This window comes from Schistocerca piceifrons, chromosome 3 (genome assembly GCF_021461385.2).
Source record: "Schistocerca piceifrons isolate TAMUIC-IGC-003096 chromosome 3, iqSchPice1.1, whole genome shotgun sequence".
Classification (NCBI taxonomy): Eukaryota; Metazoa; Arthropoda; class Insecta; order Orthoptera; family Acrididae; genus Schistocerca; species Schistocerca piceifrons.
The window spans coordinates 283682799-283702164 of record NC_060140.1 but is presented as its reverse complement, the minus strand read 5'-3'; the positions used below and the strand labels follow the sequence as shown (position 1 = coordinate 283702164).

General features: G+C 40.1%; 1 protein-coding gene across 1 annotated transcript in view; it reads right to left on the bottom strand.

Moving 5' to 3' along the window:
• The window catches only part of LOC124789542 (tektin-3-like), a 113452-nt gene that overhangs the window by 7322 nt on the left and 86764 nt on the right, over nucleotides 1-19366 (bottom strand). Inside the window, exon 8 of the mRNA XM_047256939.1 lies at nucleotides 4501-4723. Within this exon, the coding sequence (XP_047112895.1) occupies nucleotides 4501-4723 (223 nt within the window). The remainder of the gene's footprint in view (nucleotides 1-4500; nucleotides 4724-19366) is intronic.

Genomic DNA, 19366 nt, shown 5'->3' with positions numbered 1-19366 from the left:
TTAGTCCTTCAAAAGATTATAAAGTTGATTTAGTAATGAATCAAACTGACATACACCATATTGCCTGTAACACATATTATCAAAAATATTTCTTCCATGATAATTACTCGACAGATAAAAAATGAGAAATAATAATCTACTACTATACAAGGTGTCTACAAAGAAAAAAGTTCATACCACTTGGATTTCAATGTCTATATGTACCTGGACACACAATAATGTCACAAATTGCACACACAATATCAGCAGTAATATATAATAAATGATGATCTATTGAAGGCTCTCAATTAAAACAGAAGACATGATTAACATAAATCCATAGCTGGACTGAATTAGATGCATTCCAGCTGTAAAGCCAGGAACTTTAAAAGGAAACTTGGTACAGTTCCACATATACTAAGAAGCAAGACAAATGTAAATGCTAATGCAGTTAATGCCAGATAAATAAAAGTTTCACAAGTACATGTTCACAGCATGTTAATAAAATGTGAAGAAATCACTACATGCAAAGAGATTTTGTTTGAATTGCACCCTCACTATGCATTTGATTTCAACATACACAAACTCAAATTCCCTCTGAGCACTATGAAGTTTAATAAAGGAGAGTATTTGAGTTTCCTTAAAGCACAGGCACCTGGATGAAATAACACAGACTTCTTCAATGAAATACTGAGAATTGGAAAACTACCCAAGATGTATGATAAAGCTACAGTAATTGGAGTTTTGAAATCAGGCAAAGGAGGAAATGAGGTGGATAAGTACTTATCTATCTCTCTACTCAACATGACATCTTAATTACTGGAAACGCCAATTTTCAATTGTATATAAGAGGCCACTGATAAAATAATACCAGACTACTTGTACATCTACAACTATACTATTCAAGCCACCATAAGGTGCATGGCAGAGGACACTGTGCACCACTATCAGTCATTTTTTGTTTCACTCGTAAATGGAGTGAGAGAAAAACAACTGTCTATATACCTCCGTTCAAGCCCTAATTTCTCTTCTCTTGTCTTGTCTTCATAATCCTTATGCAAAATGTACGTTGGTGCAGTAGAACCAGCCTGCAGTCAGCTGCAAATACCAGTTCTCTAAATTTTCTCAATAGCATATCATGAAATGAATACTGTCTTCCCTTCGTGTATTCACATTTGAGTTCACAAAACATTTGAGTTCTGTAATACTCACGTATAGATCAAAACTACCATTAACAAATTTAGCAGCACTGCTCCAAATGGTTTCAATGTCTTCCAAACATTCAAGCAGTACTCAAAAATGGTTTGTGCTGGTGCTTTGTTTACAAATGAGGTACATTTCCCTAAAATTCTCTCCAGCTGACTTTCACCTTCCCTAATACTGACCTTACATGCTTGTTCCATTTCACATAGCTTGACGACTAGATTTTTAATCAATGTGACTGAGTCAAGCAGCACACCACTAATACTGTACTTAAACAATACATGATTGTTTTTCCTAAGCATCTGCATTAACTTACTTATTCTACATTTAAAGCAGGCTACAATTCATCACAATAAAGAGAAATTCTGTCTAAGTCATCCTGTATTCCCTACAATCACTCAATGAAGATACCTTCCTGTACACAACTGTGCCATAAGCAAATAGCTGCACATTGCTGTTCACTTTCTCTGTCAGATCATTTATGTATGTAGACAACAAGATGGTCCTATAACACTTTCCTGTGACAATCCTGATGATACCTTTGTCTCTAATGAACACTTACTATCCAGGACAACATATTGAGTTCTATCACTTATTATGTCTTTGAGTCATTCACATCTCAGGGAACATATTCCATATGTTCGTAACTTCATTAACAGTCTGTGGTGGGGTACCGTGTCAAATGCTTTCTGGTAATCTAATAATGTGGAAACCGCTTGTTGTCCTTTACCAGTGGTTTGTGGGATATCATATGATAAAAGGGCAAGATGAGTTTGGCTGGTTTGTTGATTTGAGGGATGGGACCAAACAGCAAGGTCATTGGTCCTATCAGATGAGGGAAGGATGGGGAAGGAAATCTGTCATGCCCTTTGAAAGAAACCATCCCAGCATTGCCTGATCACAGAAAACCTAAATCAGGATGACTGGATATGGATTTGAACCATCGTCCTCCCAAATGCAGGTCCAGTGTGGTAACCATTGTGCCACCTTGCTCAGTTGGAGGTGACTTTCACACAATGGATGCTTTTTAAATCTGTGATGATTTGTGGACAGAAGCTTTTCAGTCTCAATGAAATTTATTATACCTGAACTTAGAATGTGCTCGCAAATTCAGCAACAAACCATTGTTGAGGATGTTGGTCTGTAATTTTGCGGGTCCATTCTTTCACCCTTCTTATATGCAGGAGTCACCTGCACTTTTGTCCAATCATTTGGAAGTTAGCATTGGTTGAGAGATTCGTGATAAATGCAAGCTAAGTAAGGGGCCAATGCCGAGAGTACACTCTGTTAACAATGAACCGAGATTCCATCTTGATTTATTTGTGTTCATCTCTTTTGGTTGCTTTTCAATACCAGGGATGCCTATTTCTATGTCCTCCATAAGGGGACCTGTGTAGCGGTCAAGCAATAGTATGTCTGCATGATACTCCTGAGTGAATGACTTTTTACAAGTGAAATTTAAAACTTTAGCTTTCCTTTTGCTTTCTTCTGTTGGTACACCAGGATGTTTGATGAGTGAGTGGATAGAAGCCTTCAACCTGTTCAGTTACTTTACATAGGATCAGAAGTTTCTTGGATTATCAGCGAGATTTTTTGCTGAGGTATAACATGGGAAGTTATATGCTTCTCACATCATTCTACCTACTCACGCCTATTGATATTTTTGGTTCTTTTTTGAACAGACTCAACACTCTCTACTTCCACAGCATTTTCCAAATTTTGTTATAAAACCTTGGTGGGTCTTTTCAGTTCTTCATCCACTTATTTGGCTCCCTGGAGGACCATTTACATTCATTTTGAACTCTGCACGCAATTTCTGTACCTCCATTCATTGTACAAATAGGACGCTAACAACTGTTTATCTGATCTTTCCAGGATAACAATTCTCCTAACCTTCTGGATGGATTTATTATCTCAAGTATCCATTGTCACCATGATGATCTCATGATCATTAATCCCTGTCTCTATACTGACACTGTCAGTATAAAGACCTATCAGGGCTGGTTGTTGTTACCAGGTCTAAAATGTTTCCATTGTGTATGGGCTGTCTAAGTAGCTGGTCAAGACAGTTTTCGGACACATGTTCAGAACTGCTTTACAAGACTGTCTGTTCATTACCATCTTCAAAGAATCATAGACACCTAGACTATATTCAGTAGGTTAAAGTCACCTCTAACTGATATGGAATGACCAGAGTCCTTCCAGGCTACTTAGTGTAGACTTTTTTGAATGATATCACAAACTGCTATAGTGGAAATGGCTGGCTGGTAAAATTATGTAATGATTAACCAACATCACCTAAGCCAGTTACTCACGTGCAGATAACTCTGCAGTCACTTTCAATTTTGATCTCAATAGACACAATATTTTTGTCATCTGCATTGGAGAGTCCCCTTCCAATTGAGTCCTACCTGTCTTTTTCAAATATATTTCATGCATTGTTAAATATTTTGGGGTTTTGAGTTCGGTTTCATCCAGCTCTTGGTTCCCAGTACAATCTGAGCATGACAACTTTCCTGCAGGGTGATAAATTGAGGAACTTTGTTCCCAATGCTTAAGAAATTTACTGTTACAATTTTGACATTTGTAGTGCCTTTACTTTATACATGATAAACAGCTAATAAGATGGTACCTAACAACATGGATATTTTTCTGTAAAGAGGGCACAGGCTCACAAGTTACTTTCATTTGCTAGACAACAGCAGAAAATCACATCCACAATATTACCTATGGAGTAGTAGTGGAAATGAAAAAGACAGAGTGCTGAACAATTTGTACATGCAAGCAGCATAATAATACAGTAGTAAGGGCAAAACTGAAGCCATTTCTATAGGTAGATAAGACACCACGATACACTCAAGATTGCAAGTAATTTACTGTAAAACAACACTCACTAACATGACTGAAACAACAATGCTAGACAACTGAAACAACACAACTGACTATTGTCTACCTAATGTTCAGACTAATGTGTACCTAGAGTAACTGAACTCTTTTGGTCCGGTTGACAGAGTACCAATACAATGAATGTGCTCGTGTAAGAAATGAAATGTTTTTCAACTTCCCATATGGATAAGATTTCGAATCTCAGAAAGTTATGTGTTTCTGGACCTACGATTATAGGAAATTTTTTAGTACTACCTCTTCTCAAAATACACAATGTTTTCTTTACAAAACATGTGCACAAGTCAAACTACTAACATACTTTGACATAAATGCATACTTGTACTATGATTTGGTCATTGATTTATTTTGACTATTTTTGAGACAAATTAGTAAATCATGATGATGATTTAAGGTTGTTCAACAGAAAATTACCTTGTGTAAATGCATTTGTAATTTATTCTTTGCTTCCAGTATTTCTGATGACCTGTTTGCCAATGAATTATTTGTAGCATTCCATGAATTCCAGATTTCATTTGCACAGGCATTTATAAGATTATCACTGTCAGAACGAGACTGTGAAGACTTAAAACGCTCATTTTGTGATCGTTGGATTATGCGATTACTATTCTCAGCCCATGTTTCTGGAACAGTCACCCTGAAATATAAATAACTCATGCATCACAGAAAAATAAATACAAATATGTTTAACACACATAAATAAGTTGGCTTACCCAGAATTACATATAAGGGCAGTGGCCTCTAACACAGTTGACAGGAACACACAAATTAGGACCTATACAATAGATGGAAACAAGAGAGATGAAGACAAAGGGAAAGGTGTCAGCAGTGTTGTGGGATAATGAATTATAGACTATTAAACAAAAGACCTTTTTTTTTAAAAAAAAAAAGGATGATAGAACATGGGGTTAAATGACACAACAAAATAGACAAAAGTAAATCTGGATGGTCAGACAGTGTTTGAATCCCACTCTTCTTACATATGAGCCCAGTGCAGTAAATAATGCACTACCTTACTACTTTCTTAAGTTAGAGATGGCAAAAAAGGCAAACACAAAAAGGGAAAAAAGTTGGAAAACTGAGTCACAAAAATGGGTGGAATAAGAAAGGCATGAAGGTACGCTGGAGGATAAGGACTGACAAACTGGACAGAAAATGACAGAGTATGAAAGGAAAGCTAAAGCAGGGTGAGATACAGCATGGTATCAGCATGAATGGTTGTGATCAAAGGCAGGTTCCCATCCCCACAACAAAAAGGAAAGTGGTCCTAAGTAGAAGGATATAAAATGATGTGTATTTGGCTACAAGCATTCAAGTCTTCCGAACTGCCAGAACCCTCATGAATGGGTAGCGGTCACAGCAGATGTGGCTTGTAGTTAAAGGCTCTGAGACAAAGACACCTCAAAATATATTTCTCTGTAATGTATTACAGAATTTAAATTATGAGGACATATTCCAAATATTTCCCACATGAATAACAGCAATCAAAATTTCTGGAATTGATATTGAGCAATGTTTTTCAAACAGGAGCAGCTAGTCTTAAGGCTGCACCTTGATATGATGGTTAGATATATGTAGTAGGGTCTTGGGGGCATTTCTTCCACAGAGTACACCTCTTATGAAGCTCCTGAAGGCTCAACTAGCAGAGCCTAAGAGTGTCCCACTAATTTTCACATTATTTTCAAGTTCTTTTGTTTACATAAAAAGGGAATGAACAGAGCAGCTGAAACTTCACCACCAGAGCCATGTCTCTGTATATCTTTATGTTTTCATGTGTTATTAACTGTTGTTAAGTATCAATGTTTCTATAGCGTTTTAGATAGATTTTTTTCTGGAACTGGCAATTCTATTCACTGTGGGAATAATTTTGTAGCTATCTCACCAGAGTACACCAGAATATTGTAACATAAGTATCACCACCTAGTGAGAGTTTCACAAATGAAGAGAGGAAATACCTGCATGAAAAATGTCCCGTTACCATTATTAGCAAGTTCCTTTTTGTGAGGACATTGTGCCCGAGTTCTAGTGAGATTTACTTTCTTGCAAATAACTGCAGCTTACTGTGAATCTGAAAACAGCACAATATGAGTTCAGTGTGCAATTTATTAAGCAAAAAATTGGAACATGAGCTTGAAAACAAACTATTTAACTGTCCAAAATTTAATGAAATGCAGTGCAGAATGGCAGACAAGATTATTTCATCTATAAACAAAGGAATGAAGGTAAGTAAAACAATCATTGTTAGGTGATAAGAAGCAGTTCATTTGTTGTAGCTAACTATTTAGGCTACTAAATGAAGGACTTAAAATGAGTGGAAATGTGTTTTTTTCCAAATGAAGCCACATTTACCAACGTTTTAGCACAACGAAACAACTAAAAATGACTCAGTCTGGAGAGACATTTAATGTGGTGTATCACTTAAAACTTCAGGGTGTTCATAATTAAGGTTCCTGTTTCAAAATGCTCAAGAAAGAGAACCACTTCCCAGAATAACCAAATCAATGTCATTGCAGCAGCCACTTCACTTGCTGTGCAATGTGCAGAGGAGCATCATCTTGATAACAATGATCCTATCCACACATCCACACTGTTGTAGGGTTGGAATGGCATTGGATGTTGGTGCACAAAGACTCTCATAGTCAAATCTGAACAGCATACTACTGATGTAGGGGGCAACGTCATGGAATAAAAAAAATTAACAAAAAATTTGCCACTAAATTACATTGTACGCTTTTTAAAATAAAGGGGTTCAGTACAAACAGCAAATGAACTGGAATACAATGGCTATGGTTTTGCTGTAAATTACACCATCTGAGCATCACTGCACAAATTCAACAATCAACAGTTGTGACACTGTTAGTTACATAAGCCCATCCACCCTGGCTAGGTACTACCAGACTGGATGTCAAAAACTGGTTTTTAATTGTCTGGAGACCAAAAACCACATACAAAACAAAATGACATCAGTTTTCAATTTTCCACAGCCAAAAACTACATCAAAAGCACAATGACATCACTTTCTAATTCTCATGAGACTGGTGAAAGACATGCTCAATATGCTGTCCACCATTTTCAGCTGCAACTTGAGATCGACAAACAGCACATTCCACAACACATCAGACTGTCTTGTGGACCACAATCAGAATGAAGTGCACAATGCGTGCCTTCAATTCAGTTATGTATGTATTCAGAGCACATCAACTTTTAGATAACCACACAGCCAGTTTTCACACGGATAAAGATCAGATGATCTGGATGGCCAAGCTGTAGGGAAATGATGGCTGATAATTCTAGCATTTCTGAAAAGCCTCTGCAGTAGCCACTTCACTTGCTTGCAATGTGCAGAGGAGTGCCATCTGGAATAAAAATGATCCTACCCACACATCCACTGTTGTAGACTTGGGATGACACTGGATGTTGGTGCATAAAGACTCTCATAGTGTTTGCCAGTGATGGTACAGGTAACAGGACCCGCAGGACTCATCTCCTCAAAAAAAAAAAAAAAAAAAAAAAACAGCCTACGATAAATGATGCCGTTAACCCACACAACACAGTCATTTTTGCAAAATGGAATGGTACTGGTTGACGTGTGTGCAAATTTTCTGTTGTCCATTTTCTGCAATTCTGTGTATTGACATATTCTTGGAGATGGAAATGGGCTTCGTCTTCCCACAAAATGTCTTATGTCCACATGCATGCCAGCTAGAAATTCCAGACCGAATGTTTGTCTTGCTGGTAGTTCAGCAGGAAGCAATCCTGAACACGGGTGATTTTGTATGGACAGCAATACAGGATGTTTCCTTGGATTTTACGGACCATGCTCACAGGCATGTCCAGTGTTCAGGTAATTCCCCATGCACTGCATGTTTGCGCACCACCACTAGACTCCTCCTGCAATGCTGTGGCCTAATCTTTGACAGACTGTTGTGACTCGCCGATCATTCAAAGCGCTGCCGTGCAATTACGCACGTCCTCTACGTGTGGCACTGTCCGCCAGCCATGCAGCAGCTGCGCCACCTAAGCGGCCAGCTGAGCAGCGGCCGCTAGACTGGGACTCAGTGCTCATTCGAATGCTAACGTGTACACATGTTTTGCTCGTCAACTTACTCTGTGACTTATATGTGTTGTGTTTTTCTGAAATATATGTGTTAAACTTGATGTTATAACAATTGGCGACGAGGATAGGATTTTTCCTTTTCACCGTTGACCCACAGGTTTCCATGGCTACTGTCGAGCAATTATTGCAAAATCTCCTTGAATAGCAAATGCTTCTAACAGCGGCGATTCGCGATTTCATCGCGGTGTCAAATGCGGGGCGTTTCTCGTCGTTGGCTATACCTCCTTTTCCTCCTTACGACGAGATGGCAGAAGACTGGTCTGATTATGAAAAATGTCTTCGACAGCACTTCTTGGCATTTCATGTCACGGACGAACAACCATGTAAGTCTCTCTTCCTTTCCTGGATTTCACCTCAAATGTATCGGTTGTTGTCGCAATTGGCTCCTTTGAAGGATCCTGCGTCTTTGTCCTTTGCTGAAATGTGCTCACTTCTGTCTGTCTATTTTCGAAAGCAAACGCATGTGGTAGCCTCTCGTGTTGCCTTTTATCGTTGTCACAAACAACTGAATCAATCCTATCGCGCTTGGGCTGCTGAACATCACGGCCTCAGTTGAAAGTGTCAATTTGTTACTGACGTTCACAAAGAATCCTATGCCGATTCCATGGTACAGGATGCTATTATCCGGTCGGCGCCCGACAGAGAAATTCGGCAACGTGCCCTTCAGTTGGCAAATCCGACTCTAGATTAAGTTATCTCCATTGCGCAGTCTTTTGAAATTTCTCGCACCGCTGGGGCGCAAATAGAGGCGTGGGGTGATGTTGGGGAAATACAACCTCTGTGCGCTGCTGACGACGCGTGCGGTGCATCCCTGCCGGCTGACGTGGCCGCAGTGCAGCCTTGGCCTAACTGTAAACAACCCACTAAGAAACTGCAGCAAAACCCCCGGCAACTTCCTTCATGTCCGCGGTGTTTTACAAAACATTCACGCGAGGATTGTCCCCAACGCTGGGCTGTGTGTCACAATTGCAAAAAGAAAGGTCATGTGTCTTCCGTTTGCAAATCCGACCGCATACATGATGTTCATGAATGTGACGCTGATTCTGATTCTGTCAATTGCACTTCTTCCCTTTCAGGGAAGATATTCCTCACTGTCCAAATCCTTGGTCGAGATGTTCGCATGCAGGTGGATACCGGTTCTGCTGCCACTATAATTAATTCTCAGATGTATCTTCAGTTGGGTTCTCCACTCCTGTCACCTGTCACTTGGCAATTACGGACATACAATAAACAGAAGATTTCTCTCTTGGGACAGTTTCATGCTAAGGTATCTTACAAATCCATCGTTTGCACTGTTCCCATATTTGTGGTCGACCAGAGTAATGCAGTAAATCTTTTTGGTTTCGATGCCTTTCGCGTTTTTGGGTTCTCCATAGATGACTGTCAATATTGTATCTGATGCTATTCCTTATGCTCAACTGGATTCCTTGTCGATGACATTTTTGTCCTTTTTTCTCCTGGGTTAGGCCATGCAAACGACTTTGAAGCTCATATCACGCTCAAACCCACTGCTCGGCCTAAGTTTTTTCGGGCTCGGCCCATTCCTGTGGCCCTTCGCGATCGGGTAAAACGGGAGTTGGACCGTCTCACTACTTCAGGGGTCTTGCTTCCTGTCACTTCCAGTGAGTGGTCCTCTCCTGTCGTTGTCGTTGCTAAGCCAAATGGTGATATTCGTCTCTGTGGCGATTTCTAGCCACTGTAAATGCTCAATGCCTCATCGACACTTACCCTGTGCCCCGTCCTGAAGAACTGTTCACTAAACTTGCTGGAGGCCAGTATTTTTCTAAAATTGACCTGTCAGAAGCTTATCATCAACTTCCTCTCGACGCTGCTTCCTGGCAGTTTCTGGTCCTTAACACGCCTTTTGGCCCCTATCAATACCAACGCTTGCCACTCGGGGTTGCTAGCGCCCCTGCTCTCTTTCAGCGATTCTTGGAACAATTATTGCTCCCTGTCCCTGGTTGTATCAATTACATGGACGACACTGTTGTCACTGGCTCCACCACTGAAGAACATCTTCAAAATCTCTGCACACTTTTTCATGTCTTACAGACTGCGGTCTTAAGTGTAATCTTCAGAAATCACAATTTTTTTAGGCATCTACCACGTACTTGGGGTTTCAACTCTCTCGGGATGGTATCCGTCCGCTTCAGCAAACTGTCACTGCAATCAATGCCCTTCCTCACCCTACATCTGCTAAGGAACTGCAGGCCTTCTTGGGGAAAATAGCATACTATCACAAGTTTTTACCATCTGCGGCTTCGGTGGCTCAGCCGTTGCATCGCCTGTTGCATAAACACGTGCCTTTTCACTGGTCCGCATCATGCGATGCAGCTTTCCAGATATTGAAGACTATGCTGAAACAGGCCCCGTGCCTGGCTACTTATCAACCTGGCCGTCATCTTGTTCTTGCCACAGACGCCTCTCAATACGGGGTCGGTGCAGTCCTTGCGCACTGTTTTTCTGACGGTTCGGAACAACCCATTGCTTATGCCTCCAAAACGCTCTCGAATGCTCAACAAAAGTATTCTCAAATTGAAAAAGAAGCTTTGCCCATTATTTATGCTTTTCATAAGTTTGGTGTTTTTTCTCTATGGCTCCAAATTTCATCTTGTTACGGATCACAAACCACTTGTTTCCTTGTTTCATCCATCAACGTCACTTCCCGACAAGGCTGCACACCGCCTCCAGCGTTGGGCTCTTTATTTGTCTCGTTTCAATTATGAGATTCATTTCCGGCCAACGGCTCAACATGCAAATGCTGATGCTCTGTCTCGCCTTCCCATGGGTCCTGATCAGGCATTTGATAGGGACGAACTTTTGTGTTTCCACCTGGATGTTGCCGAGCAGCGGGTTGTGGACGGGTTCCCCATCACTGGGGACAGGCTGGCGGCTGCTACGGGTTCTGACCCTACCCTCTCCCGGGTTTTACGCTGTATTCAGAAGGGTTGGCCAGATCGCCCGTCCGCTAAGACTTCTGATTCGTTGCGGAACTACTACGCTTTGCGCTACCGCCTCACGGCTAGGGATGGTGTTATCCTCCTTTCCACTGACAATGCTTCGCCACGTGTTGTGGTACCTGCGTGCTTCGGTCTTGCGCCTCCTTCACCAAGGGCACTGGGGTGTGTCTCGCACAAAATCTCTGGTGCGCCGTCATGTGTACTGGCCTGGCATCGACTCTGAACTAGCACATGTGGTCGCTGCCTGCGGCCCTTGTGCGTCACAGGCCACTGCCCCGAAGTCATCTTTGCCACTGTGGCTTTCGCCTAAGAAGCCCTGGGAGCACATTCATGCTGACTTTGCGGGACCCTTTTTAGGTACTTATTGGCTCCTCGTAATTGACACCTACTCTAACTTTCCTTTCATTGTCCGTTGCACGTCGCCTACCACCGCGGCAACCACCAGTGCTCTCGCCCGCATTTTTTCTTTGGAAGACCTCCCCTCTGCTCTTGTTACTGATAATGGTCCACAATTTGCCTCATCCGAATTTGCGGATTTTTGTGCTCGTCATGGCGTTATGCATGTCACGGCCCCGCCGTTCCATCCACAATCCAGGTGAGACTGAACGACTGGTCCGCACATTTAAGGCTCAGATGCGAAAACTTCTGACTTTTTCTGCTGCTGATGATGTGCTTCTCCAGTTTCTGGCATTTTACCGTTTCACCCCCATGGACGACCACAGCCCGGCTGAGCTCTTACATGGCCAACAGCCCCGCACGCTACTTCATCTTCTGCGGCATTCCACCTCATGGCCGCGGGTGCCTTCACTTGGCCGGTTCACCGCCGACGACCTCATCTGGGTACGGGGATATGGCAGGCAGCCAAAATGGAGCCCAGGCCGCATCTTACGACACCGTGGCAGATGCCTGTATGAAATCCAGATGGACACGGGTGTTGCAGTGCGTCATTTGGACCAGCTTCGGCCTCGTGTGCCAGCAACGCCTGCTCTGAATGCCGCTACACCACCTTCGGCTCTACCTGACGCTCGGGATCTTGGCATCTCTCAATACTCACAACGCAGCCCTCTCACCGTCATCGCGATGCCAGCACAAGAACGGACGCCATCAGGAGACGTGCCCATGCAGGAACTGGATGACCATCCTCTGTCAGAGCAAATCTACTCACCTCCTCTTCCAACAGACGCCAACACATTGCCCATGTCTCCTGTCATATCAACTGGACTAGCCGCAATGGGCAGATTGGTGCATGGGGCCCCAGCAGATTCGACCCCTATGTCTCCTGTCATCTCGACCCGTTATCATTGGGGACACTTCCGTCCGTACGGGAAGCCTCCTCTTCGAGACTTTACGGTGAGTCAAACAACGCCTATGGACATTAGCCATCTCCAGGACACCTCCATCAAGACTAGTGCACCAATTTCAAAGGGGGAAAAAGTGTTGTGACTCGCCGATCATTCAAAGCGCCACCGCGCAATTACGCACGTCCTCTACATGCGGCGCTGTCTGCCAGCCATGCAGCAGCTGCGCCACCTAAGTGGCCAGCCGAGCAGCGGCTGCTAGACTGGGACTCAGTGCTCATTCGAATGCTAACATGTACACATGTCTTGCTCGTCAACTTACTCTGTGACTTATATGTGTTGTGTCGTTCTGAAATATATGTGTTAAACTTGACGTTATAACACAGACGTTGACTTTCTTCACTCTGCCACATTTCACTTCAAAAGCCCGTCTTTTTGAATTTTGTAATCATTTTCTCTAGACCCTTAGCAGACATTGGACAATGCCTTTTTTCATCCCTTTGAGTTTCTGGAACTTCTGATGGGCTTCTGGTGCACAGTCACCATTCCCATTAAAGAACTTTACCAGAAGTGTTCAATCCTTCATGGAGATAGTCATGTTGGGTGTCTCAGACGCAAACTGAGGAACAGCCATCTACCACACATCTGTTGGTGTGCATATTCTGATGCTTACATAGCCATCAATCGGTCAAATTTTCGTTAATTTTTTTGGTTTTGTGACATTTCCCCTGCGCCAATAATACGCAATTCAAATTTGGTGTCATTCTTAGTAGTAGTTCCCTTTCTACAGTGTTTTGAAACTGGGGCTTTAGCTATGGACATCCTCTACATATTTTCATAATACACAAGTACAGAGTTTTCCATTTATCTGATAACCGCATGTGAGGGGTTGTGTTTGCCCACCACCAGAGCCATACAGGCTGATCGAATGGGTCCCATGTCTCCCTGTTAATGCTGCACTGTAATCCTTTTTGGCCAGTGTCATTAAAACAGTAAAACAAACATCACAAGTGTAACAGTGAATTCTGAAATTGTAACAATGGCAAAGCCAAATTATTCCATTCCACAATCAGTGTTTATTGAAGATTTGTATGTGTGTGCAGAGTCCGCTCGTATTGTCCAGAAGTTGTTTGAAAAAAATTTCGAATTGTTTGAATTCTGTGTCATCATGCAATTCATAAATTACTGAATAAATTTCTTGAAATGAGAAGTGTTCATGACAAGAAGTGTAAACAACAATGTACACAGCTTACAGGAACTCATGTTGATGACACAGCATATCTCCTAGAAAATTCCCTAAAAAGTCTCTTAGGCATCTTTCATAGCAAACACTAATTTTTTTGCACCTCTGCACAAAGAGCTGGTATGTTGCTTGGGTAAGGCCTTATAAAGTAACAGTAGTGCAAGAACTTAAACCTGGTGATCCTGCACACAGTGATAAGTTTTGCGAATGAGTTTTGAAACAAGTGCATGATGGTGAGATAGATCCCTACCTCATTCTGTTTTCAGAAGAGGCTTGGTTCCATTTACATGGGTTTGCTAATTCCCAAAACTGTCAAAAACTGAGCACCGATAGACCTATTCTGCTTCATGAGGAACCCCTTCACAATCACAAAATAGGGTGTGGTGTACAGTTAGTGGTGACAGAATAATAGCACCAATTTTTTTAAAGCTACAGGTAACAGTGAAAGATACGTGCAAAGAATTTCACAACTAATTTTTAATGAACTGAGAGCATCAGAATGAAGCTTTGTGTTTTTTCAATAAGATTCGGTAAGGCCTCATACAGCCAATGTTTCTTTGCACACAATCCGTTATGAGTTCCCTGACAGAGTCATTAGCAACAATATCTGACCCATTAGAAGTAGCAATTTAACCCTGGGTGATTTCTGTTTGTGGGGAGCACTAAAGGATAAAGAGTACATAACAAATCTGCACACTTTACAGAACTCCACAAGTCAATTAAGTCACTTTCTCAAAGAGACTGTCAAGAATAATATGCCTAGTTGGGCAATTAAACACACAAATAACCTTTCCAAAATAAAGTGTGGTATCACAGATGACTCTACAGCAATAGTCTGTTGCAAGAAAAGTGAAATTTTAATTAGTCATCTTCAGCAGTCTCTGGCTGAAATTGAGGCCTGGATGAGAAGTAATGGTCTGAAATTAAATCTAACAAAGACACAAATCATTTACTTTACCACAAAACAAGCTGTACAGAATATACTAGAAATACCATATGAGGACAATCACCTTGCCACCATGAACTGTACCAAATTTCAAGGTGTAATGCTGAACAAGAATTTATCATGGACAGACCATGTAGATGCCATGTGTCATCATCTAAATAGTCTAATATTTGCAAAGAATGTTATAAGCAGTATAACAGAAACACCAGTCAAAAAAGTTGTTTATCATGCATGCTTTGTATCTATGATTAGATAGGGTATAATTTTTTTGGGATCAGAGAAAACAAACTTACACAGAGTCTTTAGGCTACAGAAAAAAAATCATTAGAGCCATAGCAGAAAAAAAGACAATCGTGCAGACCTCTGTTCAAGGCCTCTATATCTATGAAACAATTAAGTTTTCTAAACAAAACCTACAACTTTTTGAGGATAACCTGTTTACGCATGATTATGAAACAAGAAACAAATATCAGTATAAGTTACCATGTCATATGCTAAAAGTGCTGGAAAAGACACCTTACTATATGGGTATGAGGCTAGGAAATAAAGTCTGTGAAAAATTTAAAAATTATGAACCAAAATAATTTGGACATCATTTAAAAAATACCTAGCAAGTAAATATTATTACAGTGTAGAAGAATTTATGGCTGACTGTCACAAATAACTGCCTGATGTTACATTTTACTCTGTCATGCTAAAAAAGTACTTTAAGTAAATACTTATTCTTAATTTTACTTTATTTTCAACAAGATTACTTTAAATCATTTTGTGGTACTTAAAATTACAAAATACCTGTAATTATTCTGTATACTTACAATTAGAATTAGCTTTAAACTGACAAGTCACCTATGTCCCAATCATCTGATTGTATATGACATGTTATGTGACAGTAAAGTTTCTATTCTATTCTATCACGAAGAACTGTATGACAATGTATTCCAACAAGACATGCTTATGTTGAGGTGTGGCCCCAAAGTACGCAAGATTAAAAGTGTTGAACAACACCCAGCAGTGATGAGGATCATGCAACACTACAAACTGTCCTGGCCTTTGAATATTATGTAATATGAAAATGCCTAAGGCAATTTTCATCTGATGAAAAGTGCGGCAGAGACAAGTGAAGCTCCAAGTTCCCAAAGTGAATTACATCGTGTGATCACTAAATTCTTGAATTGATGTCAGAAATATGAGGAAAACAATGCCATGCAGTTCCAGCATTTCCTTGCATGAAATGGAAGAGTACAAAATTTATTTGCAGATTTTTTACTTTCATTACTGTGGTAGTTGATGGGCGACACAGCATGTGATTCACCAGGCAGTGGAGTGCTTGTTGCTCGCTATCTACTGTGCTCTATGTGGTCATCAGATAAATAAAACACCTTGTATAAATACAAAAACCAACAAATACAGTATGCTAGTTCCACAAACACTTTAATCAACATTTCAGCTTGTAGGATTGCTTCTGCCAGGCAATCACAGCATGTGATGTCACAGAAACAATCACTATTTCATCTTGCCAACACATAAACACAACAGGCTGAACACAAACAAAACAGAAAATGTCTCAAGTTCAGACTTGGGGAAAAAAACTATTAAGCATGCAGCAAAAGTAATATGAAATGCATTAAAGTTCTCTCAAAATGTGATTTTTAGTATGATTTGTTGTGATAATGTGTTGGGAATAAATATGTTAAATACAGATCTCATCTTGGAGTTAGCTTTTGGTGTTATATAGTAGTTGATTATGGAACAGAAAGGAGATACAAAATGTAAACTTTTGGGTACAGTGCGATATTACCCTCCACCCCCACAGCCCCTGAAATCTTGGTTGTGGTGATATACTGTCTGTAGTGTAGCACAAGGTCTAGATTAGTTCTGAGCAATAAATTTTGCAGCCTTCCCCAGTGTAAAAATGCAAGCCACATCTGGGTCATTGCACATATTAACAAAGAGAAGCAACTCTCAGAAACAGCATTGAAAATTATCATTCAAATTCTCACAATTCTACTCTGTTTTGCATTTCTACCATTTGTGCACATATAGGCTACAATTAATATGGTAAAAATTATAGGAAAGCTGATAGATGTGAATAAAATTTGATACTACTGAGTTACGCAAAATAGCTACTGTTAGTCTACTATTGCTAGGTTAATACCTAAATAATGACTTGACATTTATCACTGAATAACATGTAAGACTTATGGAGATGCTGTGAACCAGAAGATGAAAAGTTACACTGAAGCATAACAAATTCTTCAATTTCTCTTACTCAAACATAAGAAAATACAGAACCCACAACACTGTCTCATATGGCGATGAGTGTGGACAGTGTGAGTGAAGAGATAATGCGGAAGTACAAAGGCCAGATTGCCTACTGGATGGTCAAAATATTTGTTGGAGAAAGTAAACAATGCAAACAATAAAAGCATGCTTTGTAAACTGTAAATATGTGATAAAGAAAATAAATATCTAAATTAGACACCTGAACAACTGAATGTAGTTAGTTAAAATTGTGACCAACCTCAAACTTAAAAATAAATTCAGAAGTAGTTGCAGAAATGAGAGGTAGTAAGCCAAACAATGAGAAAACTTTCCCCTGTCAGTGGACAAAGCCAGCAATGGATACACTACACAGAACAGACCGTGTTGGAACTTGGGCAGGTGCGGCTATACGGGACATGTTCGCTGAGACAAAGAGTGCATTCACTGTGTCACATATTATTCACCCAGGGTAACACTGTGAAGATGAGACTGTGGCATATCATGTACCATAAACAGGTAAAAGGTGAGTGGAAAATTAAAATGCAGTGTGCAGTTAACTTTTTGAGAAAAATTTCAGCCTAAATTTTGGACGTGTTTGGTAGTGAGGCTATATGGGTTAGTCACGGAAAGTTTCATAGTTCTAGGCTGTCAAGTTTTAAGCCTATGTATAACGAAGGATAAATTAGAGAAATTAAATCTCATTGTGAAATTGTTTAATGGAACCATTTCAGTTCCCTACTTCTTCGAACTTGCAAATGACAATCTCACATCATGTCACAACTGATTGTCCCTGTTCAGTTCAAGTAATAGACAGTAAAAAAAAACTGTCTGTAAAGTTTTTGTTCACTGATAAATAATCAGTTTGGTTATAATGTATGGTATTGTGGTTAAAAGAAAGACTAAAAAGTATAATTGTATATCTTTCCAAATATGCCAATATTACTAACTGAATTCCTGTGCTCTAGTACTAATTAACTATCATAACAGAAATTCCCTTTGCGTGGCTCTACGTTGAACTGGTACTGGACATTGGACAATGATAACAACAGGTGAATAAAACCAGTAGCATAAGGGGTCCTCACTAAATAATTGTAACTTCTATAACAGTAACCCTTAAATGAAGGCGCCCAGTTAACATAAAAGATTTGTTTCACAGGTCACAGCCGTTCAATGGAAATACCTTCAAGAATGTTTGTTAAATAAAGCTCTTTGCATAAAGTCATTTTACCGTAAATGAAAAGTAAATTTGTACAGTAAACTCAATCTTCTGAGCAACCATTATAACACATTCTGCAGATGAGTCTAATGTCTTCTATGATGCTAGGTCGGGCTTCACCATTGTTTTCACATTTCCAAAAGTGAAAGTGCTCATGCAGGAGAAATGGGTTGAAATTTAAACTCTCAGAGCTAAAGGTTTAAACTTTATTGCAACATAAATAGAGGGGGAGGGCCCAACTGGCTATGTGCAAAACTATAGTTCTGAAAAGGAAAGTCACTCTCCTTGGGGATAGAACCAGAATGCTGTATTCTAGTCTGTACAAAACCAGTAAATCAGAACTGTATAAAGACCTGTATGCTAAAGCTAAATGCAAGTATAGGAAGGCAATAAATGAAGCAAAGAAACTGCATAACATAGTAAACATTGAAAAATCTAACAATAAATGCAAGAAGGCCTGGAGTGTAATAAACTCCATTGCACACACTAAACACAAAGAGGAAATTGCCATTACCCCAGAAGAATTTAATAAATATTGCATTCAGTCCATTGAAGAAATTAGTAGTTCAATAATCAAACCACCTGAAAATGCACTTGGCATTATGGACAGCTGCTTTGAAAAGCTTCCCCCAAGCACCTTCACTTTCACAGAAGTGAGCCCAAATAATATCCTAAAAATAGTGAAAAATTTAAAAAACCTTCAGTTAATGTTGATTACTATGATATGTCATGTAATTTGTTGAAAGATGTTATTGATTGTGTGATTTATCTTTTAACCTTTTGTGTTAACAAATGCCTAGTTGAACATAAGTTCCCCGACATACTAAAAATTTCTAGAGTTGTGCCCATATACAAAAAAGGGGAAAAGAATTGTCCTGCTAGTTACAGACCTATATCCATAACCCCAGTTTTTTCAAAAATTTTAGAAACGATTATGTATGAGCAGGTTAGTGCCTACTTGGGTAAACTAAATATAATTAGTAATAAACAGTTTGGATTTAGGAAAGGTAAATCTGCAACGGATGCAATGGACTCCCTCGTAAAATTAGTCCTAGATGTGTTTGAGGCTAGGGACTATGCCCAGGCTACATTTTGTGACCTGAGCAGAGCCTTTGACTGTGTAGAGCATAACACTGTGCTGAATAAGTTAGTTTACTATGGTTTTGATGACAACAGTATAAATATGTTCAGGTCTTTTCTAGAGAACCGTCAACAAGCTGTGTGCATTGGTAGGGAGA